Source organism: Ursus americanus, chromosome 24 (assembly GCF_024610735.1).
Source record: "Ursus americanus isolate L20-20 chromosome 24, mUrsAme1.1.p, whole genome shotgun sequence".
NCBI lineage: Eukaryota > Metazoa > Chordata > Mammalia > Carnivora > Ursidae > Ursus > Ursus americanus.
In genome coordinates, this window is record NC_142150.1 from 36,044,939 (window position 1) to 36,066,889 (window position 21,951).

A 21,951-nucleotide genomic window follows, 5' to 3' on the forward strand; every position below is an offset into this window, starting at 1 on the left:
AACTCCAAACTCCCCCTATTTGCATGCCGATGCCTCGAATTCTACCATCTGAAACTCATGTTAGTTTAAGGCTTGTCCCCTCTTAAGATATCAAGCTCCCCCTTTTAATAGAGGTTACTCTGAGTCTTGTAGACCTGTGTACAGTAAGGATCTGAGAGTGAAAGAAGGCTCTAAGCACCTCGAAAGTTAAAGGAGGACAAGTTCTGGACCAGAAGAGGGCGCACTTGCAGAAAAAGCGCGCACACCCCACCCTGAAGCAGGTCTGGTTCCTTACTTTGATACCAGTGTATGCCATTTCACTTTCACGGTCAAGACATCTGTCAAGTCAAAACTATCGATCCAAATGGTCAAGCCATAAATTTTAAGACATCTGAAACTGGTAAGAGCCAATTCAGTGAGGTAAGATGTGTAAAACATTCTGGGTCTTGCACACCAATAAAATTATATTGTATTATATTTGTTCTGGTATTATCATCTAATTGGAGAAGGATCAATTCCCAAGATGCCTCCCACCATTCCCCCACAGTATACATAAAGGAATTAATGGTTACCTATTACTCATGGAGCGTTGTGCTAGATAGCACAGTGGCTGTTTTATGTAATCAGGATGATAATCTGCCAGGTGGGTATTTTTCAGATGATCAAGGTTCCAATCCCAGAGCCACAAATTGCCGACTGACAATTTATGGATGTCACCTGTGCTGTTACAGCCTCCTTCTCTAAATCTACCAAGGGTATGCTACTAAATTAAAATTGATTAATATTTAATTTCACATCTATTTGGCACAGTAAGTGTGGGAATTAAATTATATAATATATGTAATTTGTGGAATTTATGTTAGGTTTCCATCTCTCTGTGTGGTTCTTGCTGAGACTGAATTCTCTGTTTTATGGCAAGGGCAGGGACTTACCCCTCTGTCTCGAGGAAAGACTATCCCCTCTTCTAAGTTCGGAGGGTCTCTGTACCTTTACAATAAGAGTTCAGGAATTCCTGTTACATCAAAAATCCCTGATGATAAATCATTCTAATTTCTTTGTAAAGTAATATTCAGGGTAGTATATCCCTATGTCTCTCCTTCTGGTGTCAACTTATCAAATAGAAAATAGAATTTATGGTGCTAGGAAATCCTACCCTTAAGCTGTGAATGTTCTTTCTCAAGGCTACTCTCTAAATTGAATTTTTAAAGACAAGATATAAGAAAGATCAAAAAGAGCCCCTTGACTGATGCTTCAATCTCAAGAAGACTAAATTCCCAACATTACCTCTATAACCATCTTCCTCTGAACTTGCGTATCTCTCATAGGGACTCAGGTTTCCTGTATTTAGCATATGTCAACATGGAGTCCATGACATATACTCCATCCATACCAAATAGCCACCATTGGTAATATGCCCCTCTACAAGAGCACTCACTTGGTACCTGAAACTTTACTTTGAACTTTATGTACTTCTTCTGAAACAGGAATCTCAAGCCCCATGAGATAAGCAATATCATTCCCATTGTCCAATAGGCACGTGTGGTGATGAGCACTGGGTGTTATACACAATTAATGAATCGTTGAACACTACAGAGAAAACTAATGATGTAATATATGCTGGCTAATTGAACATCATAATAAAAAAATTAATAAAAAATTTTTTAAAAGGGGAAAAAAGGAACCTAGCCTCAAAAATAACCTGTTGCAGGAAATGCAAATCAAAACCACAATGAGATATCACCTTACACATGTCAGAATGGCTAGAATCAAAACCACAGGAAACAACAATTGTTGGCGAAGATGTGGAGAAAAGGAACCCTCATGCACTGTTGGTAGAAACATAAATTAGTGCAGCCACTGTGGAAAACAGTATGGAGGTTCCTCAAAAAATTAAAAATAGAACTACTATTTGATCCAATAATTTCACTACTGGGTATTTACCCAAAGAAAATGAAAACACTATTTCAAAAATATATACCCTATGTTTATTGCAGCATTATTTACAATCGCCAAGATATGGAAGCAATCCAAGTGGCCATCAATAGATGAATGGATAAGGAAGATGTGACGTACACACACACACACACACACACACACACACACACACACAGAGCAATATTACACAGCCATCAAAAAGGATGAGATCTTGGCATTTGCAACAACGTGGATGGATTTATTATGCTAAGTGAAATAAATCAGACTTAGACAAATACCATATGATTTCACTTATATGGAGAGTGTAAAAAACAAAACAAACGAGAGGCACATGGATGGCTTGGTCAGTTAAACTGTCTGCCTTTGGCTTGGGTCATGATCTCAGTGTCCTGGGTTTGAGCCCCGCGTCATGCTCCCTGCTCAGTGGAGAGCCTGCTTGAGGATTTTCTCTCTCCCTCTGCCCCTCCCCCTGTGCTTGCACCCTCTCTCTCTCAAATGAATACATAAATAAATCTTTTAAGATTTTATTTATTTATTTGACAGAGAGACAGCCAGCCAGAGAGGGAACACAGGCAGGGGGAGTGGGAGAGGAAGAAGCAAGCTTCCAGCGGAGGAGCCTGAGATGGGGCTCGATCCCATAATGCCAGCATCACGCCCTGAGCTGAAGGCAGACGCTTAACGATTGCACTACCCAGGTGCCCCACATAAATAAATCTTAAAAAAAAAAAAGAGACCACAGAGTGGATTTTTTTTTAAACCCAACTTTATGTTTTCTACAAAAAACCTATTTTAAATTTAAAGACACAGATTAAAAGTAATTCAGTGGAGAAAAATATACCAAAAGAAAACTGGAGTAGATACATTAATTTGAGATGAAATGGACTTCAGAACAAGGGAAATTATCAGAGATTAAAAGATCTTTATAGTGATGATGATAAAGGGGTTAATTTTCCCAGTATGTAACATCATTAATGTATATGCACTTAACAGCAGAGTGTCAAATAGGTGAGGCAAAAACTGATAGAAATACAAGAAGTAGACAAATCCACTATTACAGTTGGAGACTTCAACATTCCTCTACCCGTAATTTAAGATCCAAAAGGCAGAAAATCAATAATGATACAGTTGAATTAAATAGCAACATGAATTAACTGGATCTAATTAATATGTATAATATATTTCGTCCAAGAACAGCAGTATACACATTTTTCTCAAGCTCACACGGAACGTTCACCAGGATAGACCATATTATGGGCCATTAAACACACCTTCACAGATCATCCAAGGTAAACTCTCAGACCACAGTGGGATTAAACTGGAAAGCGAGAACAGAAAGATAGATGGAAAAATCCCAATATATACACGTGTTAGTAACTTTTTAATAACTCCCATTGCATCTGCAACGCCAGCTTCCCCATTGAAAAATATATTTCCTACAAATATCTGACACTATTCCCTATGCTGATCATTATATGAGACTTCCAATTCAGTGTCTCAGGGAGCTTGTAGACTGTGCATGCATTTGGGAAAAGAGGAGCAGAGCAGTGAAGATGGGGCACCTGGCAGACTCCCCTTTCTAATGCAAAGGTAGGTGAGGGTACCTGAAGACACAATTGCAGGCAACCTAGCTTAGCGCACACACAACTTTAGAATTTCAATAGCGTTCAGTCTCTGGTGCCTGAAAGGTACCATATCCATGTGCGATTCTTGTATTTGTCCATTACAGCTAAAAGCCTTCGGCTGATTAAGATCTCCTGCCTCTTATGTAAAATATTAGGCTTCTCAAGACACATTCAAATTAGAAGGATTTTTTTTTCTTTAAAACTCATTCCATAAACATTACTGAGCACTTACAATATATAGAAAAATAACTGGTACAGTCTTTCTCTAAAAAAGAGATTAAAAGCTAGCAGGATGCAGGGAGAGAAACAGAATTATATAATGTCATTAACAGTATGGTGGTACTAATACCCCATGCTTGTATAGTGCTTTGAAGTTTACAATGTGCTCTCATATGAATTGTCATTCGAAGGACATCTGCAGCAACAAAAGTGAATGGCAGGAAAGGGGGGACATTTAGGATGAGGCTGGAGATGAAGTGAAAATAAACAAGTACTGTATATCAGACACTGGGCATCCATCCGTCCATTCCTCTATTCAAAAAGAATCACAGAATAACTGATATATGCCAGGTAGGAACAGGAGATACAATGGTGACAAAACAAAGTCTCTGCCCTCAAGGAATTTACATTTGGAAGAAGAGGCAGAAACAAATAGATACATAATGACAGGTCGTAAATGCGCTACATTATCACAAGTAAACCCCAGTTTGCAGGATAAGCCTTATGCTTCCACTTCCACAGAGGAAGATTAGGCGTTGCATAAAAGTTACGTTTCTCAGGGTCACACAGTCAACATTCAAAATGCTTGAACCTGAATTCAAAGGCTGTGCTCTTTCGAACAAGCTGCCTCTAGGGTTCATAATGCAGCCCTGAGGTTACGAGATAGAAAGGCCACCATTCTATCCTGTCCTGACATTGCACTAAAATCTGGAACATTTTAAGATGACTGCCTAGAAGACTGAGTGGAATCATATTCATTCAAAAAGAGAAACCAATAGTAAGCAACTTCAACACCAGTGTCGAGATCTCACTTGGTTGGTCCCAAGCTCTCTTCTAGACATCTTCAGCCAGTGGCTCACAGAACCATTAAATATCAAGAGAATACTTAGAACTGTCTTCCCTACACTTCTCTTTTCTTAAGAACTCACCTTTCTTAAGACAATTTCACAGAAGAGGAAGAGGAAAATATAAGAGGCATAACATCAGAGTTCAAATTAATGGGGAAATCTACTTCAAGTTGTAAATATGTGAGGGTTTTTTTCAAAATCAGAAGGCATTTAAAATCTTTTTTTTTTTTAACTGGACACAATAGAATATCTTCTTGAAGTAAAATTACCAAAACCCAATTACTCACAGGTAATGGCTGCCACTGTCATGATATTTTTCCAGATTTCTTCCAGGCATGTAGATTTTTTTCTCCAAGATAACATTGTATGACACATTCAGCGCTTCCATCTGTCACTAAAAGGGGATATTACCATATCCACAAGTTCTACATTATCAATCTGAATGACTGTAAAACTAGATTGTTCTATTGTACCATAACTTACTGAAACAATTTTAGATATCAGATGTTAACTTAAATTCTAATTTCCTCTATGATCAACTTTTATTTTTATGATATAAAGCACTAACACTTTATAGTGGTTTTTAGTGGTTTATTAATACTTTAGCATAAATTCCTAAAGTAGAATTTCTGCATGAAAGGATTTTCATATTTTAAGTTTTGACACATATTTCCAGGATGACCCCAGAAAGTTTGTCCTTATGTATACACTCCTACCAACCATATATGCAGTTGACCATCTCTTCATATGTGGACTGACCAACTGCATTCCTCTGTCAATTATGACTCATTTTTGTATCTGTTTCTTATTGATTGACAAAAGTTCTTTATACATCAAAGAATTTAAGCCTATTTTGTATTATGTTTTTTACATATATTTTCCCAGGTTTTTCATTTATTTTTAACTTATTTTTCATGTTTTTGAAACATTAAAGTTTCCTATCTTTATTTAGTCAAATCTCATAATCTTTGATGCCATAGTTACAAAGTCCTCTACCCCCAAAATTATAAAAACATTCAGTTAAACTTCTTTCTAATATTTTAATTAATTTTTTGACATTTATATGACTCAGGTGACAAAATCTTCAGTCTTCTAAGCCCATTTCTGGACTTGGAGATGCATATGAAAATGCATGTACAAAATGTTGAGAGCAGCATTATTTGAAAAAAGTAATTAGGGCCCAACTAGGCAAACTGAAGAGGTCAGTGTATGACTTTTGTGACCCCTCACCTAAATATATTCTATAAGCTTGACTCCCAATGCCACCCACCCACCCCGGGTTTCCATGTTCCCTGTCCAACCCGTTTCCCAAGACTGTTATGCTCACCTGGCTAACACCCCCCAATCCAGTCTAGCCCTCATGACCAATGCTTATTCTCTACCTGCCTGATTGCCATATACCTATGAAAACCATTCTCTGCCTTAGTAGTCAATGTATTTACCCAATGCATTCTACAAAGGATTAGGGAGATCTTACAGCAACAGCAACAAAACACACATAATAAAAGAGTAAAACTAAGAAACTGTTAAGAGACTACACTTGAAAAAGTATGGCGTAGGAAATTAAGCCACATATATGTTTCGAGTGTATGGAAGACAAAGCAAGGGGAAACGGCCCCGTACATGGCCTTCATTGTCTATGAGGAAGAATCTTACTGGTTTTCCAGGGGAGTACTCCCTTACACTGGGGTCTAGGACAAATGTTTCCCTGTGGTCTCACATGGGGGACACTGAATAGACCCTGCCCTTAACACAGTCTTAGGTGAGCTCTTTTTTCTAGACACCTTTGTTAAAGACTATAACATAATTCTGAATACAAAATACCCTTTGCAAGGCTTTCTGATATTTATTAGGTGGCAGTAAAAAGCCCCAGAGTGCCAGTTCTAGGTAAGGTGCTATTCCTGGTTGCTGGCATACATAGGATTCCTATCAGATCATATTTAAAAAAAAAAAAAAAAAAAAAACTTTTAAGAAAAAATTCACTTTTCAACAGGAAGTAAATGGTTCTAATGAGAAGAATATAAGGGATCTAGGAAAATTGACAGAGAAGTTTATTTCAGAGCCTTTTTTAAAGATTTGTTTATTTATTTGAGAGAGACGGGGGGAGGGGCTGAGGGAGAGGGAGAAGGAATTCTAAACAGACTCCCGCTGAGCGTGGAACCCAAGGCAGGGCTCCATCCCATGACCCCTCATGATCCCATGATCCCTCCCACGAGATCATGACCTGAGCCAAAATCAAGAGTCAGACACTCAACCGACCGAGACACCCAGGTGCCCCCAGAGGCTTTTTATATGTCCCAAAACCTTAAGTTAAATCATAAAAAGCTCTCAAGTAGAACAGAACTGGAAAAAGAAACATCAAGAAATAGGTTGTTCGTGGGATGTTTTGTTATGTTTTTATTTCAGGGAAAGTGCTCATTTCTTCTTTCGTCTAGTTTACTCTCTTCTTTCTTACCCTATCCTCTTCAGATGTAATCTCATTCCTGCGGATACCAAGACTATCTATTTTCTATTGTTTAACTGGATTTTAGTCATCTCAGCTATTTGAATTTTTTAAAACTTATCTGCTGTATGTCCTTGGACATACAGATATTCTTATTGAAAAGAGCTTTGTCCTCTGATGGCCAAATATCTGATTTGAAAAAAACAAATCAACCTATTTTGCTAGAATACAGCAACAGTAGAAAATCCCTGAGGTTTGAGTCATCAAACCTGGTTAAAAATCTCTATCTTTCTATTAGTTCAACTATTTTAGAATCCACATATAAATGAGATCATGCAGTACTTATCTTTCTGTGTCCAGCTTATTTCATTTAGCATAACATGCTCTACTCATAGAAGCAGAGAGTAGAATGGTGGTGACCAGGGGCTGGGGGGAGCAGGAGATGAGAGGTGTTGGCCAAGGAGCACAACATTCGAGTTATGCAAGATGAATAATTTCTGGAGATCTAATGTACAGCATGGTGACTACAGTTAAAATATTTTATTGTATACTTGAAATTTGTTAAAAGGGTAGATCTTAAGTGTTTTCATGACAAACAAAAAAAAACAGAAAAGTACTTGAATGTTAAAAAAAAAAAATTCTCCGTCTTTCACCAAGTCAGACTGGTTCTTAAAAAATAAACACTCTTCTCTGCTCACCCCTAAAGTGAGGACCTTTGATTAAGTCACCTCAAGATTTAACAATCAGTTTGTCCATAATACCTGAATGTGCCCTGCTCTACACTCTTATCAAGAGCCCTGTGGGCCCAGTGAGGTCCAAGTGTCCCCGAGTGCAGGGAGGAGTACTTATGAAGTCCTGGTTCTTCTTTTCCTTTAAAGGAGGAGGTAAGGATTAAGTAGTCAGGCTATTTAATTAATCACTTAAGCCTTATCTACCCACTATAATTCTGATAAACCAAAGTAAGTTCCAGACTCTCTGATCTGGCAGAATGGTATAGGGGGAGAACTTCTGGACTCTGTTAAACAAAAATTATTCACTGAACACTTGTTTAAAATGGCAAGACAAATTTTATTTAAGACCGTTGCAACAGGAGTGAAGATGATTGCAATAAAGGAGAGAGATTAAGCTTAATTCCAATAAGGATAAGTGGGGATTTATAGCCAATGAGCAGAGTGAGGGGGTCAGTGGATGGAAAATTATGAAAAAGGACACATCAAGACCAAGGAATACTTGCTAAACTGACTGAACAGGACTCTTACAAAGATAAGCCAAGGATTTAGATACAAGGAGTTAGGTATCAAGGGTCAGGGATGACACATTTGATCAGATGTCAAGGGTAGGGGATTCTTGGTAAAATGATTTAGCAGGATTCTCAGCAAAAAAAAAAAAAAGACACAGAAGGCCAAGGTCCAGGCTAAGCTGAAAAGAGGGCTTGGAGGAGCCCAATTAACATTTGGTCTTTGTCAAGTCCTAAAAATTATTTGGATTTGAATCCTTGATTTGCCACTGACTAACTTTGCAGTTGTGCAAATGTGGGCAAGACATTAACTGCTCTAAGCTTCAGCTCCCCCAATATGACATGGAGATGGTCATCACCACTCTCTAGACCCCACAGAGACATCATGAGAATGAAACTCAAGATGAGATGTTGCAGGTGAAAGCTCTTGGTAAAGTATAACGTGCTGCACACGTGTGAGGAAGCTACTCTTGCAGGACAGAAGGCAAGCCATCAGTCAAATGACCATAGTCTTGCCATCTTCCTCTTGTCAGAGGAAAGGCATCAGAGTATGATGGCTCTTGCTGTCCACTCAGGATATTTCCAATAGGGAAAAGAATCATCAGGATAAAGAATTTCCAGGCCACAAAAGGGGAAACCCTAAGCCAGTTTTTCTGAGTAGTCATGATGATCTGGACACTCAAGAGAGCCTTATAAGAACATACAATAAATGACGCCATCCCCTCACAACACTCTACTCCTAACCCTAACGTACCTTCTCCCCAGGTAGCCCTGGAGGAGGATGGTCTGCACCATGGGCCAGAGCAACCACACCGATGTGAAGGAATTTGTCTTCCTGGAACTCACTCACTTCCAGGAGCTCGAATTTTTCTTGTTTGTGGTCTTCCTTGCTGTGTACGTAGCAACCGTGCTAGGCAATGCCCTCATTGTGGTGACCATCACCTGTGAGTCCCACCTTCACACTCCCATGTACTTTTTTCTGCGGAACAAATCAGTCCTGGACATTGTTTTTTCATCTGTCACTGTTCCCAAGTTCCTGGTGGATCTGTTATCAGAAAGGAAAACCATCTCCTACAATGGCTGCATGGCACAGATCTTCTTCTTCCACTTTGCTGGTGGTGCAGACATTTTCTTCCTCTCTGTGATGGCCTATGACAGATACCTTGCAATCGCCAAACCCCTGCATTATGTGACCATTATGAGGAGAGAGGTGTGGGTGGGCTTGGTGGTGGCTTCCTGGGTGGGTGGTGGTTTGCACTCAATTGCCCAGATAATTCTGATGCTTCCGCTCCCCTTCTGTGGCCCCAACATCCTGGATGCCTTCTACTGTGATGTGCCCCAGGTGGTTAAGCTGGCCTGCACCGACACCTTTGCCCTCGAGCTTCTCCTGATCTCTAACAATGGCTTGGTGACCCTACTGTGGTTCTTCCTGCTCCTGGGGTCCTACACCGTCATTCTGGCGATGCTGAGATCTCACTCTGGGGAGGGGCGGAAAAAGGCCCTGTCCACCTGCACCTCCCATATCCTTGTGGTGACTCTGCACTTTGTGCCTTGCGTCTATATCTACTGCAGGCCCTTCACTATGCTGCCCATGGACACAGCTGTGTCCATCAATAACACGGTCATTACCCCCATGCTGAACCCCATGATCTACACCCTGAGGAACCAGGAGATGAAGTCGGCCATGAAAAGACTGCAGAGAAGGCTTGGGCCTTCTGAGAGCAGTAAGCTGGGGTGAGCACTCACACAGAGACTGGAAATCTATGATCTGGTTTCCTCAAACTGCTCTCCTGAGGCAACAGACCGCTAGCTCTCTCACCAGTCATTTCTACATACCTTCATAGCCATGCATCTCTCTTAGCAGGAATCTGACGACAAAAGGAAGAGATGAGATTGAACATGAGCTATTGGGCTTGTGAACTTGGGAGAAGCAGGGGGTAGAAGATGGAAATCAATTACCTAATGCTACTTTGGTGTGATCTGTGATAAATGACATTGTCTGTTCACAAGGTGTTCATGAGAATGAAGAATGATAAATGTTGAGAGGATGGCCATTCTGCCCATTAGCACTGCTCATTAATCAGGCATACAATCCACATTCCCTATTGTCTATCCCTCTAACCCTAAATATGCACACATGAGATTGTGGGTGTGTTTATTTCATATGTGCTCTCTCTAGTGACTCTCATTTCCAGTTAATTATTGAAATCACTTGATTTAATATTCTGAATACAGAATCTTCAATATATTTCACCAACTAGTGAAAAGAGAAGTAACGTTTTAAAAGTTGTGTTCAGGGGCGCCTGGGTGGCTCAGTCGTTAAGCATCTGCCTTCAGCCCAGGGCGTGATCCCAGGGTCTTGGGACTGAGTCCCACATCAGGCTCCTCCACTGGGAGCCTGCTTCTTCCTCTCCCACTCCCCCTGCTTGTGTTCCTTCTCTCGCTGGCTGCCTCTCTCTCTGTCAAATAAATAAATAAAATCTTTAAAAAAAAAAAAAGTTGTGTTCAGTCAGATATATACACGGACAAATCTACACATGGACCAAGAATTTCCTCTTCTCAGGTCCATTCTACTAATTTGCCCACTGAAATTAACCTCAAAAGTGCTTGTACGGTTTGGGGATACATATACACAAAATCCACACGATGATTTATCTTCGGTTAACCTGAACTTTCTTCTTTCCTCTCTTCTCTCCCCATTTCACCGTCAGAGCTTCTAAAGCTGGAGCAAATCTACAGTTTTTGTCTTTGAATGCCTGATAATTCAAGAGAAGTCACTTAGAACGACAACAACAAAAATCCCTAAGAAATACCTTTTCACACACTCAAGACCTGTTTTGTGTACCAGGAGAGGAAAGCAACAGATACGCAGGGTCATTTAGGAATAGCCACTGTGGGGCGCCTGGGTGGCACAGCGGTTAAGCGTCTGCCTTTGGCTCAGGGCGTGATCCCGGCGTTATGGGATCGAGCCCCACATCGGGCTCCTCTGCTATGAGCCTGCTTCTTCCTCTCCCACTCCCCCTGCTTGTGTTCCCTCTCTCGCTGGCTGTCTCTATCTCTGTCGAATAAATAAATAAAATCTTTAAAAAAAAAAAAAAAGGAATAGCCACTGGGTTTATGTTGTAATCCACCTCTCTCCTAAGAAGTATTCCACGGAAGTTATATAGAAAGACAATAAATGTCTCTTCACTCCGTATGCTCATGTCAAATTCCACCCTTCATGCTACAACTGTCATTCAAAAATCAGGCAATTAGTAAAGAAGCTCAGGAAATTGCAACATACAGAACAATGTTTTGCAAATTGTTATGATACATTAAGAGGTCCTGGTAAGTGACACATATCTGTGATGTTCTCGGAGTCCTGCAAGACAGCGACATTAGACCAAGACTTCTTCTTTTTTACTTTTGTTTTTATTTTATGCAGAATTTACTCCCATGCTGTAAGGTTTTTTTCTTTAGTTTCTTCTGGGATCTCTTTTTCTTCTGTGCAACTTTCTCTTCTGGTTAAGGAACAACCTTCTCCTTTTCAGTAAGGATCATCTCAGTGTGGCGGGGAGAGCTCACTTATGGGTTAATCTGACCATGAGCCCTGTAAATTCCACGCCACATCTTGGGAGCTTTGTTCACCTGGGTGTGCTCAGTGACCAGAGAACCTACATCTAAACCCTTGGGTTCGGCATGACTCTCTGCATTTGTAAGCATGTGCAGTAAAAATTCAGTACTCTTTTTGGGCCACCGACCCTGTATCCAGGCCCACGGTTTGGCCTGGGCACATGTACCAACTCTACCATTATACAACTGAATGGCACACATTGCTCTGCAAAGTATCTGCAGATAATTGGTAGCTTTTCAGATATGCATACCCTGATGGCCTGGGTAGTTTTATGTGTGTTCTTAAAGTGAACACAAAGATTTGCGTGATTTTGTAGGGTTTTCTTGGTCAAGTGAATAGTGAACCATTTTCAGAAGTCACTTCAGGCTGCTTATGGGAAGAAGCTAGGCCAAGACTTTTAATCACATGCCAGTGCTTCTCAAATTTTGAAAAATCATCGCCCCCCTCCAAAGAACTTTATTAGATATTTTTCCTAATTTCTCTCCCGCAAGAAAATTTAATACCAAAGATATACTGTGTATTTTTTTACGTACTGAGACTCTTTGTAATAGCTAAGATTTTTTGGCCCCCAAGAACCAATTTTTGCCCCCTTGGGGGACATTCATTGAGAATGAATGATCATATGACATTAGATGTTTCTATTAATATGTTTCCCTAAAACTCAGAGAATCACAGAACAGATAGCTTTATGCCTTCTGGCATTGTACAAGAATTTGGAAAACAGAAATGTGGGCATCTGTGTGTATGTGTGTGTGTGTGTGTGTGTGTGTGTGTGTGTGTGTGTGTGCGTGTGCATATGTGTGGACTTGCATGCAGTAATGACTTGGAAACGGTTTAATAACTCCCACTGGAACTCCAACATGATCAAAGAAGGTCCGTTCTCTTTCCACACTCACATCCAATAAAATTCCCTTTGCTAATTCTCATACTAGGCTTGGGCCAGAGGGACACATATTAGTTCATGTGGCAGGGACACAGTGGGACAAGCAGAAGAGCCACAATGACATGACTCCCTGAGTCTGCTGTTTCCAGTGTGAAGGTAGAGGAGAAGACCCTGAAGACTAGCGTAACTTATCTTGAGAAGGACTTGACCTTCTAACATGATGGTTCCCCAGCGTCATATACGCTGACACCTACCCACCCAGTCTCAGACGGTGTGAATTCCTGGTTGGATACGGAGGGTTTAGGTAAGGACATGGAACTGTCAGTGTGAGACATTGTGGACTATGCATGAATAGGATAAGCATGAAAAATGTACCTGGTGCCTAAGATCCTGCAAAAATAGCTCTCTCTTTAGTGAGAGAAAATGAAGTGTGTGTTAAATATTGGGAAAGGAGGAATGTCTTTCTAAGAAGGGGCCACAGACATGGGGCCAGCACGCTAAGAGAAAAAGCAACTTGCATTTGGTGGATTGCATTTCTTTCTTAAACGCAACTGAACAGCATTTAAGGAGATTTTATTCCAGCTTAGGGTCTGTCCATGGGGATCACAGAGCATTTTTCCACAAGATGAGTGCTTCCTTAAAAAAGAACATGATTCTAAAATGCCCTAAATTCCCTTAAAAACTGTAGAGGTTTTGGGGGTACCTAGTGGCTCAGTCAGTTAAGTGTCTGCCTTTGGCTCAGATCATGATCCCAGAGTCCTGGGATCAAGCCCTGCATTGGGCTCCCTGCTTGGTGGGGAGCCTGCTTCTCCCTCTCCCTCTGCTGCTCCCCCTGCTTGTGCTTGGTGCTCTCTCTCTCTCTGTCAAATAAATAAATAAATAAAATCTTTAAAAAAAAAAAACCTGTAGAGGTTTCAAAGGCAGTCCCATATCCACACATTGCCCACGACCCACTGGGTCTCTTTTGCATTTGATCCAGAGGCAGCTTTATTCCCAAACCCAACGACCTAGCACGGAAACCACCGATCCACTTGGTTAACCCACAAGCTCACTGAAATACAAACAAGCAACTTGGCTGAAAGGGAAGCTGTTCTACCGAACAGCATTTTACATTCTGCCAAAGTCTTCCTAAATAACTCTTCATGACAGCCAGGGAAGATCCTGTTTTCAGGGGAAAGGGAAAGAAATCAAGTTTAATTGAAAGCCTACTACGTGCTAGGAACTTTAAAGACGTGATCGTAGTTGCTCTTTATGCCACCCAATGAAGTAAATATTAGGCTTCCCTGTTTACAGAGGAGGAAACTGAAGGAAAATAGAGGACTTGCTCCAAATAAAAAAGAAGGAAGAGGCAGAATTCCAGTCCAGGTATGCCCTACTCCAAAGCCCTTAACGTTGTTCCACACGCCATCCCACTATTTAACAACTAAGTATCTGAGGCACAGAGAGGAATGACTTTTTCAAGGTCACAAAGCTATTTTATAGCCTGGATCAGAAAATACATCTCTATCTGGTATCCCTGAGGTCAAGTCAAGGACATTAACAAAAGAGTTGCTTAGCCTATGTTTGTTAAGATCTTTCTCACTCACCCACACTCCAATGCCAATGCTTATAAGTCATGATGAGCACTTACCAGGTAGGCTTGTTCATTAATCTAAAAAAAAAAAAAAAAAGCAAGAAACAAAAAACATTTTTTGAGCACCTAGCTCATGCCCCAGACTAGGTAAAGCTTTGATGATGTTAGGATGAATGAAACACTGAGCAGGAAGAATGAACTTGACGGGCAATAGGGAAATTATACTGAACTAAGGAGAGACGGACACCTAAGAACTTGGTTGGAATGATTTGTTACAAGTGCCAGAAGAGAAGTCAGTGCAGGGAAAGATGAGTCCCAAAGGGGTGTCAGGAAAGTTTTCACAGAAGAGGAGACTCTGAACCTGGGTGTTGAAAAATGAGTGTCTGTGAAGGTGGATAAACAGGAGATTCTGGAAGTGGGCAGGGCATGGTAGGTAGAGCGAGCCACAGGAACACGGATCCAGAGTTGTGGACCAGCAAGAATTTGCATAACATTTAAACACCCGAAACAGAGGATCAAAAGAAACAGGGTGCCGGATAATACCAAGAGGAATTTAATCTTTATTCTGTAGACAATAGAGAACCATTAAAGATTTTCAAACAAAGGAATATATGGTCCTATTTGTGACCTGTAATTACATTTCTGGAAAAAAACAGACAGGATGAATTAAAGAAAACTACACTGATGGAAAGGAGACCAGTTTGGAAACTTGCAATCATCTAAGGAGAAATGATAAGGGGTTAACTGAGGAAGAAGGGAAGGGGACACACTGGAAGAGGTGAAGAAAGTAGAATCCTCAGGAGAGCTTTTACAGTGTCTGGGTTCCTTGCAATATGAGTGGCTCAGTAGGAGTCTTTGGGATAAAACATGCTACCCATCAGTATCTGCTGTGGAGGCCACTGTGCTCACCGAGACAGAATGAAAGAGGAAACAAGGCAAGTGGTCATATTCTTCAGAGCAAAGGAGATGCAACGTGTGTTTGGGGTTTATTTATCCACATAATTTCTCAAGGCTCTCAAAGCTTGCTTCTACTCAGACCAAGAGTGATGCTTCCCAGATGGATGCAATCTGGGGACCACCTAGATGGTGGTGTCAGAGGGCTCAGACAGGTGCTTAGGCTGAAGATGGCTTTTTTCCTTTAACTCTGAGTTCACTTGGTCACCACCACCACCACCATAAGTCTTCCCAGCTGAAATGGCACGAGTGCAATATGTGTCGTGCTGAAAGTTAAATTTCACCCCTAGCTTTCTCTATGTCCTCTGCATGTCACTTAAAAGCTCCCTGGAACTTTATTTTTTTCAATACTGACCCTCAAGCAATAAAAGGTTGCTCACTCCTGACCCCCACAGGCAAAACAGAATGAATTGAAAATTCTCTAAGTTGGATCTGTCACTTCCTGCCCAAACAGAACTCTATAGTAAGAGACCCTATGGGCCTCCAGGGACAGGGAGCTACCATTGTTCCATTGGGTGTTGTTTTGTACTCTGTCAGGAAATGCAAACCCTCCGCTCATCAGAAACTGCTCAGGTTTTATAGGAAGGGTGTACTGCATTGCCTACATCCCTGCGGCAAGCTTACGCTTCGTGCCCTCTCTCTGTGCACTCATGCCTGGACTTTGCCGTCTTCTTTGTGAACAGAACCATCTCCAATACCATCCTTGTCATCTTTGTGTTAAACCCTGATTTCTGGGTATCGATGAAATGAAATTTTAAAAAGTAAAACCAAACAAACAAACAAAAAACACAAAGAAAACTTGTCATTTCTGAAAGATAATAGAAGGGCAGTGGTCTAACATTCCCTGGTCATAGAGAGAGGAAATGAAGAGGCTGATGAAACCCACTCTTGAAAGGACTAGAAAAATTCTGTACAAATTATTCTTGGATTTATATGTTCTGAAGCTGGCAGGCAGCATAGAAGAGTAGAAAGATCCTTGAACTAAGAGACAGAAGAGACTTGTGTTACATTTCCTGTGCCGCTGATTTTCCGTATGAACTTGGAAAACTGGCTTAATGCTTATTGAGTTCACTTTTCCAGTTTCAGTATTAATTGACATGGGAATGCTAATACCTTCCCCTCTAACCTCAGAGGGATATTAGAAAAATTGATTATTATTAGGGGTGCAGCACTTTTAAAACTATAACGTGCTGTTCAAACCAATCCCTATCATGTTGTCACCAAAAGGCCTATGAGGGTTGGTTTATTCCAATGGCTTTTAAGGCACAGAAACAAAGTAGAATGAGAATAAAATCAGAGGTACTCCCATTCACCGAGGTGTAAGGAACCCACAGCTCCTTCCATGAAGCCTTGCTTAGTTCTCTTCCTCAACAACCTCTAGGGGTGGATTTTAACAGATGCCAAAGGCCCCAGTGAATACAGTAGGGAAACGAATGATCTAGCTCAAACTATATTTTGGACTAATGAGGGTGCTGAAGCAAGAGGAACTGAGTGACTTCCCCAGGTAACACAGCAGGTTCATGAAGACAAAGATACATGATTAAAATTATATTTATGCATGTTCAATTTCCATGTAAGAGATAAATCTTTGCTTGATTTTAATGCCTCAGCAATATTATTGTTTCTTTCAAAGCTGTACATGAAGGAAGAAATATCACCCAATGGCCCTGAGAAATCGTACCAGGGTGTCTGAATTTATTTTTTGTGGACTTACCCAATCTCAAGAGCTGAGCTTGCTCTTATTTTTCTTTTTATCTGTAGTTTATGTAACAACTGTATTAGCAAATGTTGCCATCATGGTCACTGTGACCTGTGAGTCCCGCCTTCACACCCCCATGTACTTCCTGCTCCGCAATCTCTCAGTCTTGGACATCTGCTTCTCCTCCATCACTGCTCCCAAGGTCCTCGTGGACCTTCTGTCGAGGACGAAGACCATCTCCTTCAACGGTTGCATCACTCAGATGTTCTTCTTCCACCTCCTCGGTGGGGCAGACATTTTCTCTCTCTCTGTGATGGCCTTTGATCGCTACATGGCCATCTCTAAGCCTCTGCACTACGTGACCATCATGAGTAGGGGGCGATGCACTGCCCTCATTGTGGCCTCCTGGGTGGGGGGCTTTGTCCACTCCATCGTGCAGATTTCCCTGTTGCTGCCGCTCCCCTTCTGTGGACCTAATGTTGTTGATGGCTTCTACTGTGATGTCCCCCAGGTCCTCAAACTCGCCTGCACTAACACTTTTGCTCTTGAGGTCTTAATGATTTCCAACAATGGTTTAATCTCTACACTATGGTTTGTCTTCCTCCTTGTGTCCTACACAGTCATCTTGATGATGCTGAGGTCTCACGCTGGGGAGGGCAGGAGGAAAGCCATCTCCACCTGCACCTCCCACATCACCGTGGTGACCCTGCACTTTGTGCCCTGCATCTATGTCTATGCCCGGCCCTTCACTGCCCTCCCCATGGACAGAGCTGTCTCCATCACCTTCACGGTCATCATCCCTGTCCTGAACCCCATGATCTACACCCTGAGGAACCAGGAGATGAAGTCATCCATGAAGAGACTGAGAAGACTTATGTTTTCTGAAAGGGGGTAGCCTCATTATAGATGGTCGATCAAGATACAAACATATAATCCAAATACATTCTTAAAAATATTAGCTGTCACATACTGGGGCTCAACCATGTGTAGACAATTAACTATAGCAGGATGGCACAGACACAAAGGATCAGTGACCTGAAACACTGGTATTGAGAAAGAACACCAACAGGAAGTTAAACAAAAAGAACATAGTCCTTGAAGAGCAACTGACAGCAAGCAGGGTATAAATGTGAAATACAATAGAAGGTCTTGGGTGTCCCAGCAACAGCGTGAAGGATAGCACCGCAATGCCCACACATGCGGTAGGCAACAGGGACATCTATCTCAACGTAGCAGGGCTCCAGCAGCGAGGTCCCAGTCCAGCAATAGTTACCCTATGACTATTTATTAAGCATATACTGTGTACCAAATATTGCTTGTGAACATTCTTCTCTATCACGCTTTGTCAGCAACTTCGGACCTTCTTTTTAATCAATTCACCAATAAAATACACTGGCACAACCCCACAACCACCCAAGATACATAAAGACTTGGCTTTTAAGGATTTCCATTGTCTTTTACTTCCTGTGGCTTTGTCAGATTGGATGTGACCTGAGACTTAGATATTGGGGCCTTACAAAATCAGACGGCATAAACACAACAATGGCAAGAATCTGGAACAGCCTCTCCTACTGTTCATACCACTGCCTAAGGCATAAGCTGGTTTGATAGTTGAAAAAAGAAAAGGCTGAATCCAACCCAATAAATACTTTTATTTTTCCTATGTGCACTCCTTTATCATTTCCCTTACCACAGTGTATTAAAATACCCCATAAAACTTCACCTTACTAGATCTGGTTTTCCTTCATATTCCCAGTACCTAGAATAGTGCCTGACCTGTAAAAAGCTTAAGTGTTGGTTAAATCTGTGGAATGGAATGAAATGAATGTAAGAAGATGCCAAATTCTATTTAATCTTGTTTTTTAGTATTTAAAACTGACTTTATTTTCTGAATAGATACTTCCTCATGGAAGCCAAAGGAAATTGAAATGGCTAAATCAGAGTGTACTATGATCTTATACTCAAGGTCTTAACATCTATATATATCTTTAAAAATCACCAAATCAAGTGTTAGATCCAAAACCATTTGTTGAGAACCGTGTGCACAATTGAAGAGAAATATCCCAGAGCAAATGAATGTCTTGCAATACTCAAGACAAATGAACGTACAAATTCATTAGAGTTCCAATAAGCCTGTGTTCTGAGTATGTCCAGACAGCCCCTCAGGATGCCTGGTAATTGTATACAGAAGCATGGGATGTATTTCCTCTTTTCTCCTCTCTCCCCCTCTGGAGCATGGGACCTAGTAAAACTGAGCAAGGAAAGAGGTTCGTTGAACTGTAACTACAGGTTAATAATATTAATAATACAGGACCACATTCCCTTATTCTAATTTATTAGGACGAAATAGGCTTAGGAATTTGGAGTTCCTTAGACTTTAAAAAGATAACATAGTGTACGTATTATGTATTATATCATATCTTCTATGGGGAGCAACTGATATCCACACACTTTAATAAGTAAGAAAATGTATAACTAGGGGCGCCTGGGTGGCTCAGTGGTTCTTGGTTTCCAGGTCATGATCTCAGAGTCCTGAGATAGAGTCCCGCATTGGGCTCCACACTCAGGGAGGAGTCTGTTTGAGATTCTTTTCCCCTCCCACTCCCGCCCCCTCTGCTCCTCCCTTCGCTCGCGTTCTCTCTTCTTAAAAATAAATAAATAAATAAATAAATAAATAAATAAATAAATAAATAAATAAATAAAATTTTAAAAATAAAAGGAAAGAAAATATATAAATAGTCCCACTAAGTGTAATCAAAAAAACCACGCATGGCCTCACACTAATTCAAATCAAATTTTGCCACAAAATCAGTTCAGGTAGATGAGATTTTACTACCAAATGATTTCCTAAAAACCTTTCAGCATTCCAAGTTTGGAGACTTCAGAATGAAATACAGAAACTGAATAAGAGGGGATTGTAACAGGCAGAATAATCTCTGTCCCCTGCCCCAAGAGATTCCGATCCCGATCCGCGGAATCTGTGAGTGTGCTATGTTATACGGCAAAGGAAACTAAGGGTGCAGATGGGATTAAGGTTGCTAATGAGCTGACCTTCAAATAGGGAGACTACCCTGGTTCTCTGGGAGGGCCCAACGTAATGATCACAAGGGTCCTTAGCAGTGGAAGAGGTAGACAGAAGAGGAGGTCAGAGTCATGCAATGTGAGGGGCACTTGACTTAGCATGGCTAGCTTTAACAATGGAAAGATCCACAAGCCAAGGGATGTAGCTAGCCTCTGGAGGCTAGAAAAGCAAGAGGATGGATTCAGCCTTAGAACCTCCAGAAAGGAATGCAGCCTGCCAACACCTTCACTTTAGCCCCGTTGAGACTCATGTCAGATTTCTGTCCTATAGAATTTGTAAGACAACAAATTGGTGTTGTTTTAAGCCACTAAATGTGTAGTGATTTTGTTACAGCAGCAAAAGGAAACCAATACAAGGGTAATTCTTCAGTTGGAGATGAAGAGGCTGTAAGAGCTGGAAAGGGAAAGGAATAGAAAGATGGATTCAAGGAAAAAGGGCTAGGAGTAGGAGGGGGAAAAACCAAGGGAGGGTGTTCACACGCTTCTCGCAGGAGCCCAGGCGTGAGCACTGCACCCAGGCACAAATCTCAAGTACAGGTGCGCTGGGCTAGAGAAGCCAGCCCCAACCTGTCACCACATCATGGACTCTGAATAGGATGGAATAGAACATTTGAATCTGATGCAAAGGTCTAATTTAACACCCTCTGAAATGTCCCATGTAACTGATTAACTGTGAGACCATTGGACACAAGCAAGCCGCTTCTACATTTTATGAAAAGAGACACAGAGATGGAGTTTCAAGTATTTTGTATCGTGACTACACCATATTTGAATTGAAAAGGGCATCCACTGTAAAATGTCACTTTAATAACAACTATGTTGTGAAAATGAAGCAGTACCATGTTACATGTATTCATTGATGGGATTCACATCTTAATTTCAGGGACATTAAAATGCAAAAAACCAGAATACTTGGGTGGCTCAGTCAACTAAGCATCTGCCTTTGGCTCAGATCATGATCTCAGGGTCCTGGGATCGAGCCCCGCATCAGGGTCCTGGGATCGAGCCCCGCATCAGGCTCCCTGCTCAGCCAGGGAGTCTGCTTCTCCCTCTCTCTGCTCATGCTCTCTCTCCCAAAGAAGAATGTAAGAAACAAAACAAACAAGTACAGGTCGTTTTAAATGCAGTACAGTGTGATGAGCACAAACTTTAAATGAAATAACATGGTCTTATTTATACATACAAGTGGCAGTCTTAGAAACATCTTTTTTGCTAGTGCCACTACAGAGTGTTTTAAATTCTGCCCATGGGTTGAATACATTTGTTCCTTGAAAAAACACTATCCAGATGCAACGTAATTCTATCGCTCTTCGAAGCACTTTTATACTTGTGACATTCCATAGTGTGTCCCTTGCACTATAGCATGTATATTACATTCTTTAAATGAAATAACACAGTAGTTCTGGCACTTACAGAAATAGCTAATATGTGTTCCTTTACGGAATGTATGAAGAGCAGCATAGTATTGTGAACACATTCTTTCACTGAAGTATTACCTAGATGCAATAAAATTCTATTGCTGATTTTTAAAATGCAAAAGAAAGAAATATTAAAAAGAAAGGCTCGCCTTCGAACTTAAGAAATTCAATATTTAAAGATAGAAGTAGGGGCACCTGGGTGTCAGTTAAGCGTCTGGCTTCGACTCAGGTCATGATCCTGGGGTTCTGGGATTGAGCTCTGCATCTCCTTCTCCCTCTCCCTCTGTGTGCTTGCTCTCACGTGCTCTTTCTCTCTCTCTGTCAAATAAATAAATAAATAAATAAATAAATAAATAAATAAATCTTTTTTTTTAAAGATATAAGTAATCAGTCCCTGATGTGTGTGCATGCACACGCACACACATGCGCGCACACACACACACACAC

At 41.0% G+C, this 21,951-nt stretch overlaps 2 protein-coding genes and 1 long non-coding RNA gene across 3 annotated transcripts in view; 2 read left to right on the forward strand and 1 right to left on the reverse strand.

Annotated features, from left to right (window-relative positions):
* Positions 1 to 9,076: 9,076 nt before the first annotated feature.
* Positions 9,077 to 10,021, forward strand: OR4D6 (olfactory receptor family 4 subfamily D member 6). Its single transcript, XM_045787074.2, has one exon. It carries the CDS (start codon positions 9,077 to 9,079, stop codon positions 10,019 to 10,021), a length of 945 nt encoding a protein of 314 aa, XP_045643030.2.
* Positions 10,022 to 16,967: 6,946 nt separating this feature from the next.
* LOC123784990 (olfactory receptor 4D9-like) lies at positions 16,968 to 17,900 on the forward strand. The gene has a single exon (XM_045786523.1). The coding sequence runs from the start codon at positions 16,968 to 16,970 to the stop codon at positions 17,898 to 17,900; it is 933 nt and encodes a 310-aa protein (XP_045642479.1).
* Positions 17,901 to 21,413: 3,513 nt separating this feature from the next.
* The window catches only part of LOC148107874 (uncharacterized), a 55,605-nt gene continuing 55,067 nt past the window's right edge, over positions 21,414 to 21,951 (reverse strand). The window contains exon 3 of the long non-coding RNA XR_015721436.1: positions 21,414 to 21,822. This is a non-coding gene — a long non-coding RNA (uncharacterized LOC148107874). The remainder of the gene's footprint in view (positions 21,823 to 21,951) is intronic.

Excerpts from the sequence above, each read along its gene's own strand:
- LOC123784990 (XM_045786523.1), top strand. The coding sequence starts at position 16,968 with ATGGCCCTGAGAAATCGTACCAGGGTGTCTGAATTTATTTTTTGTGGA.
- OR4D6 (XM_045787074.2), top strand. The coding sequence starts at position 9,077 with ATGGGCCAGAGCAACCACACCGATGTGAAGGAATTTGTCTTCCTGGAA.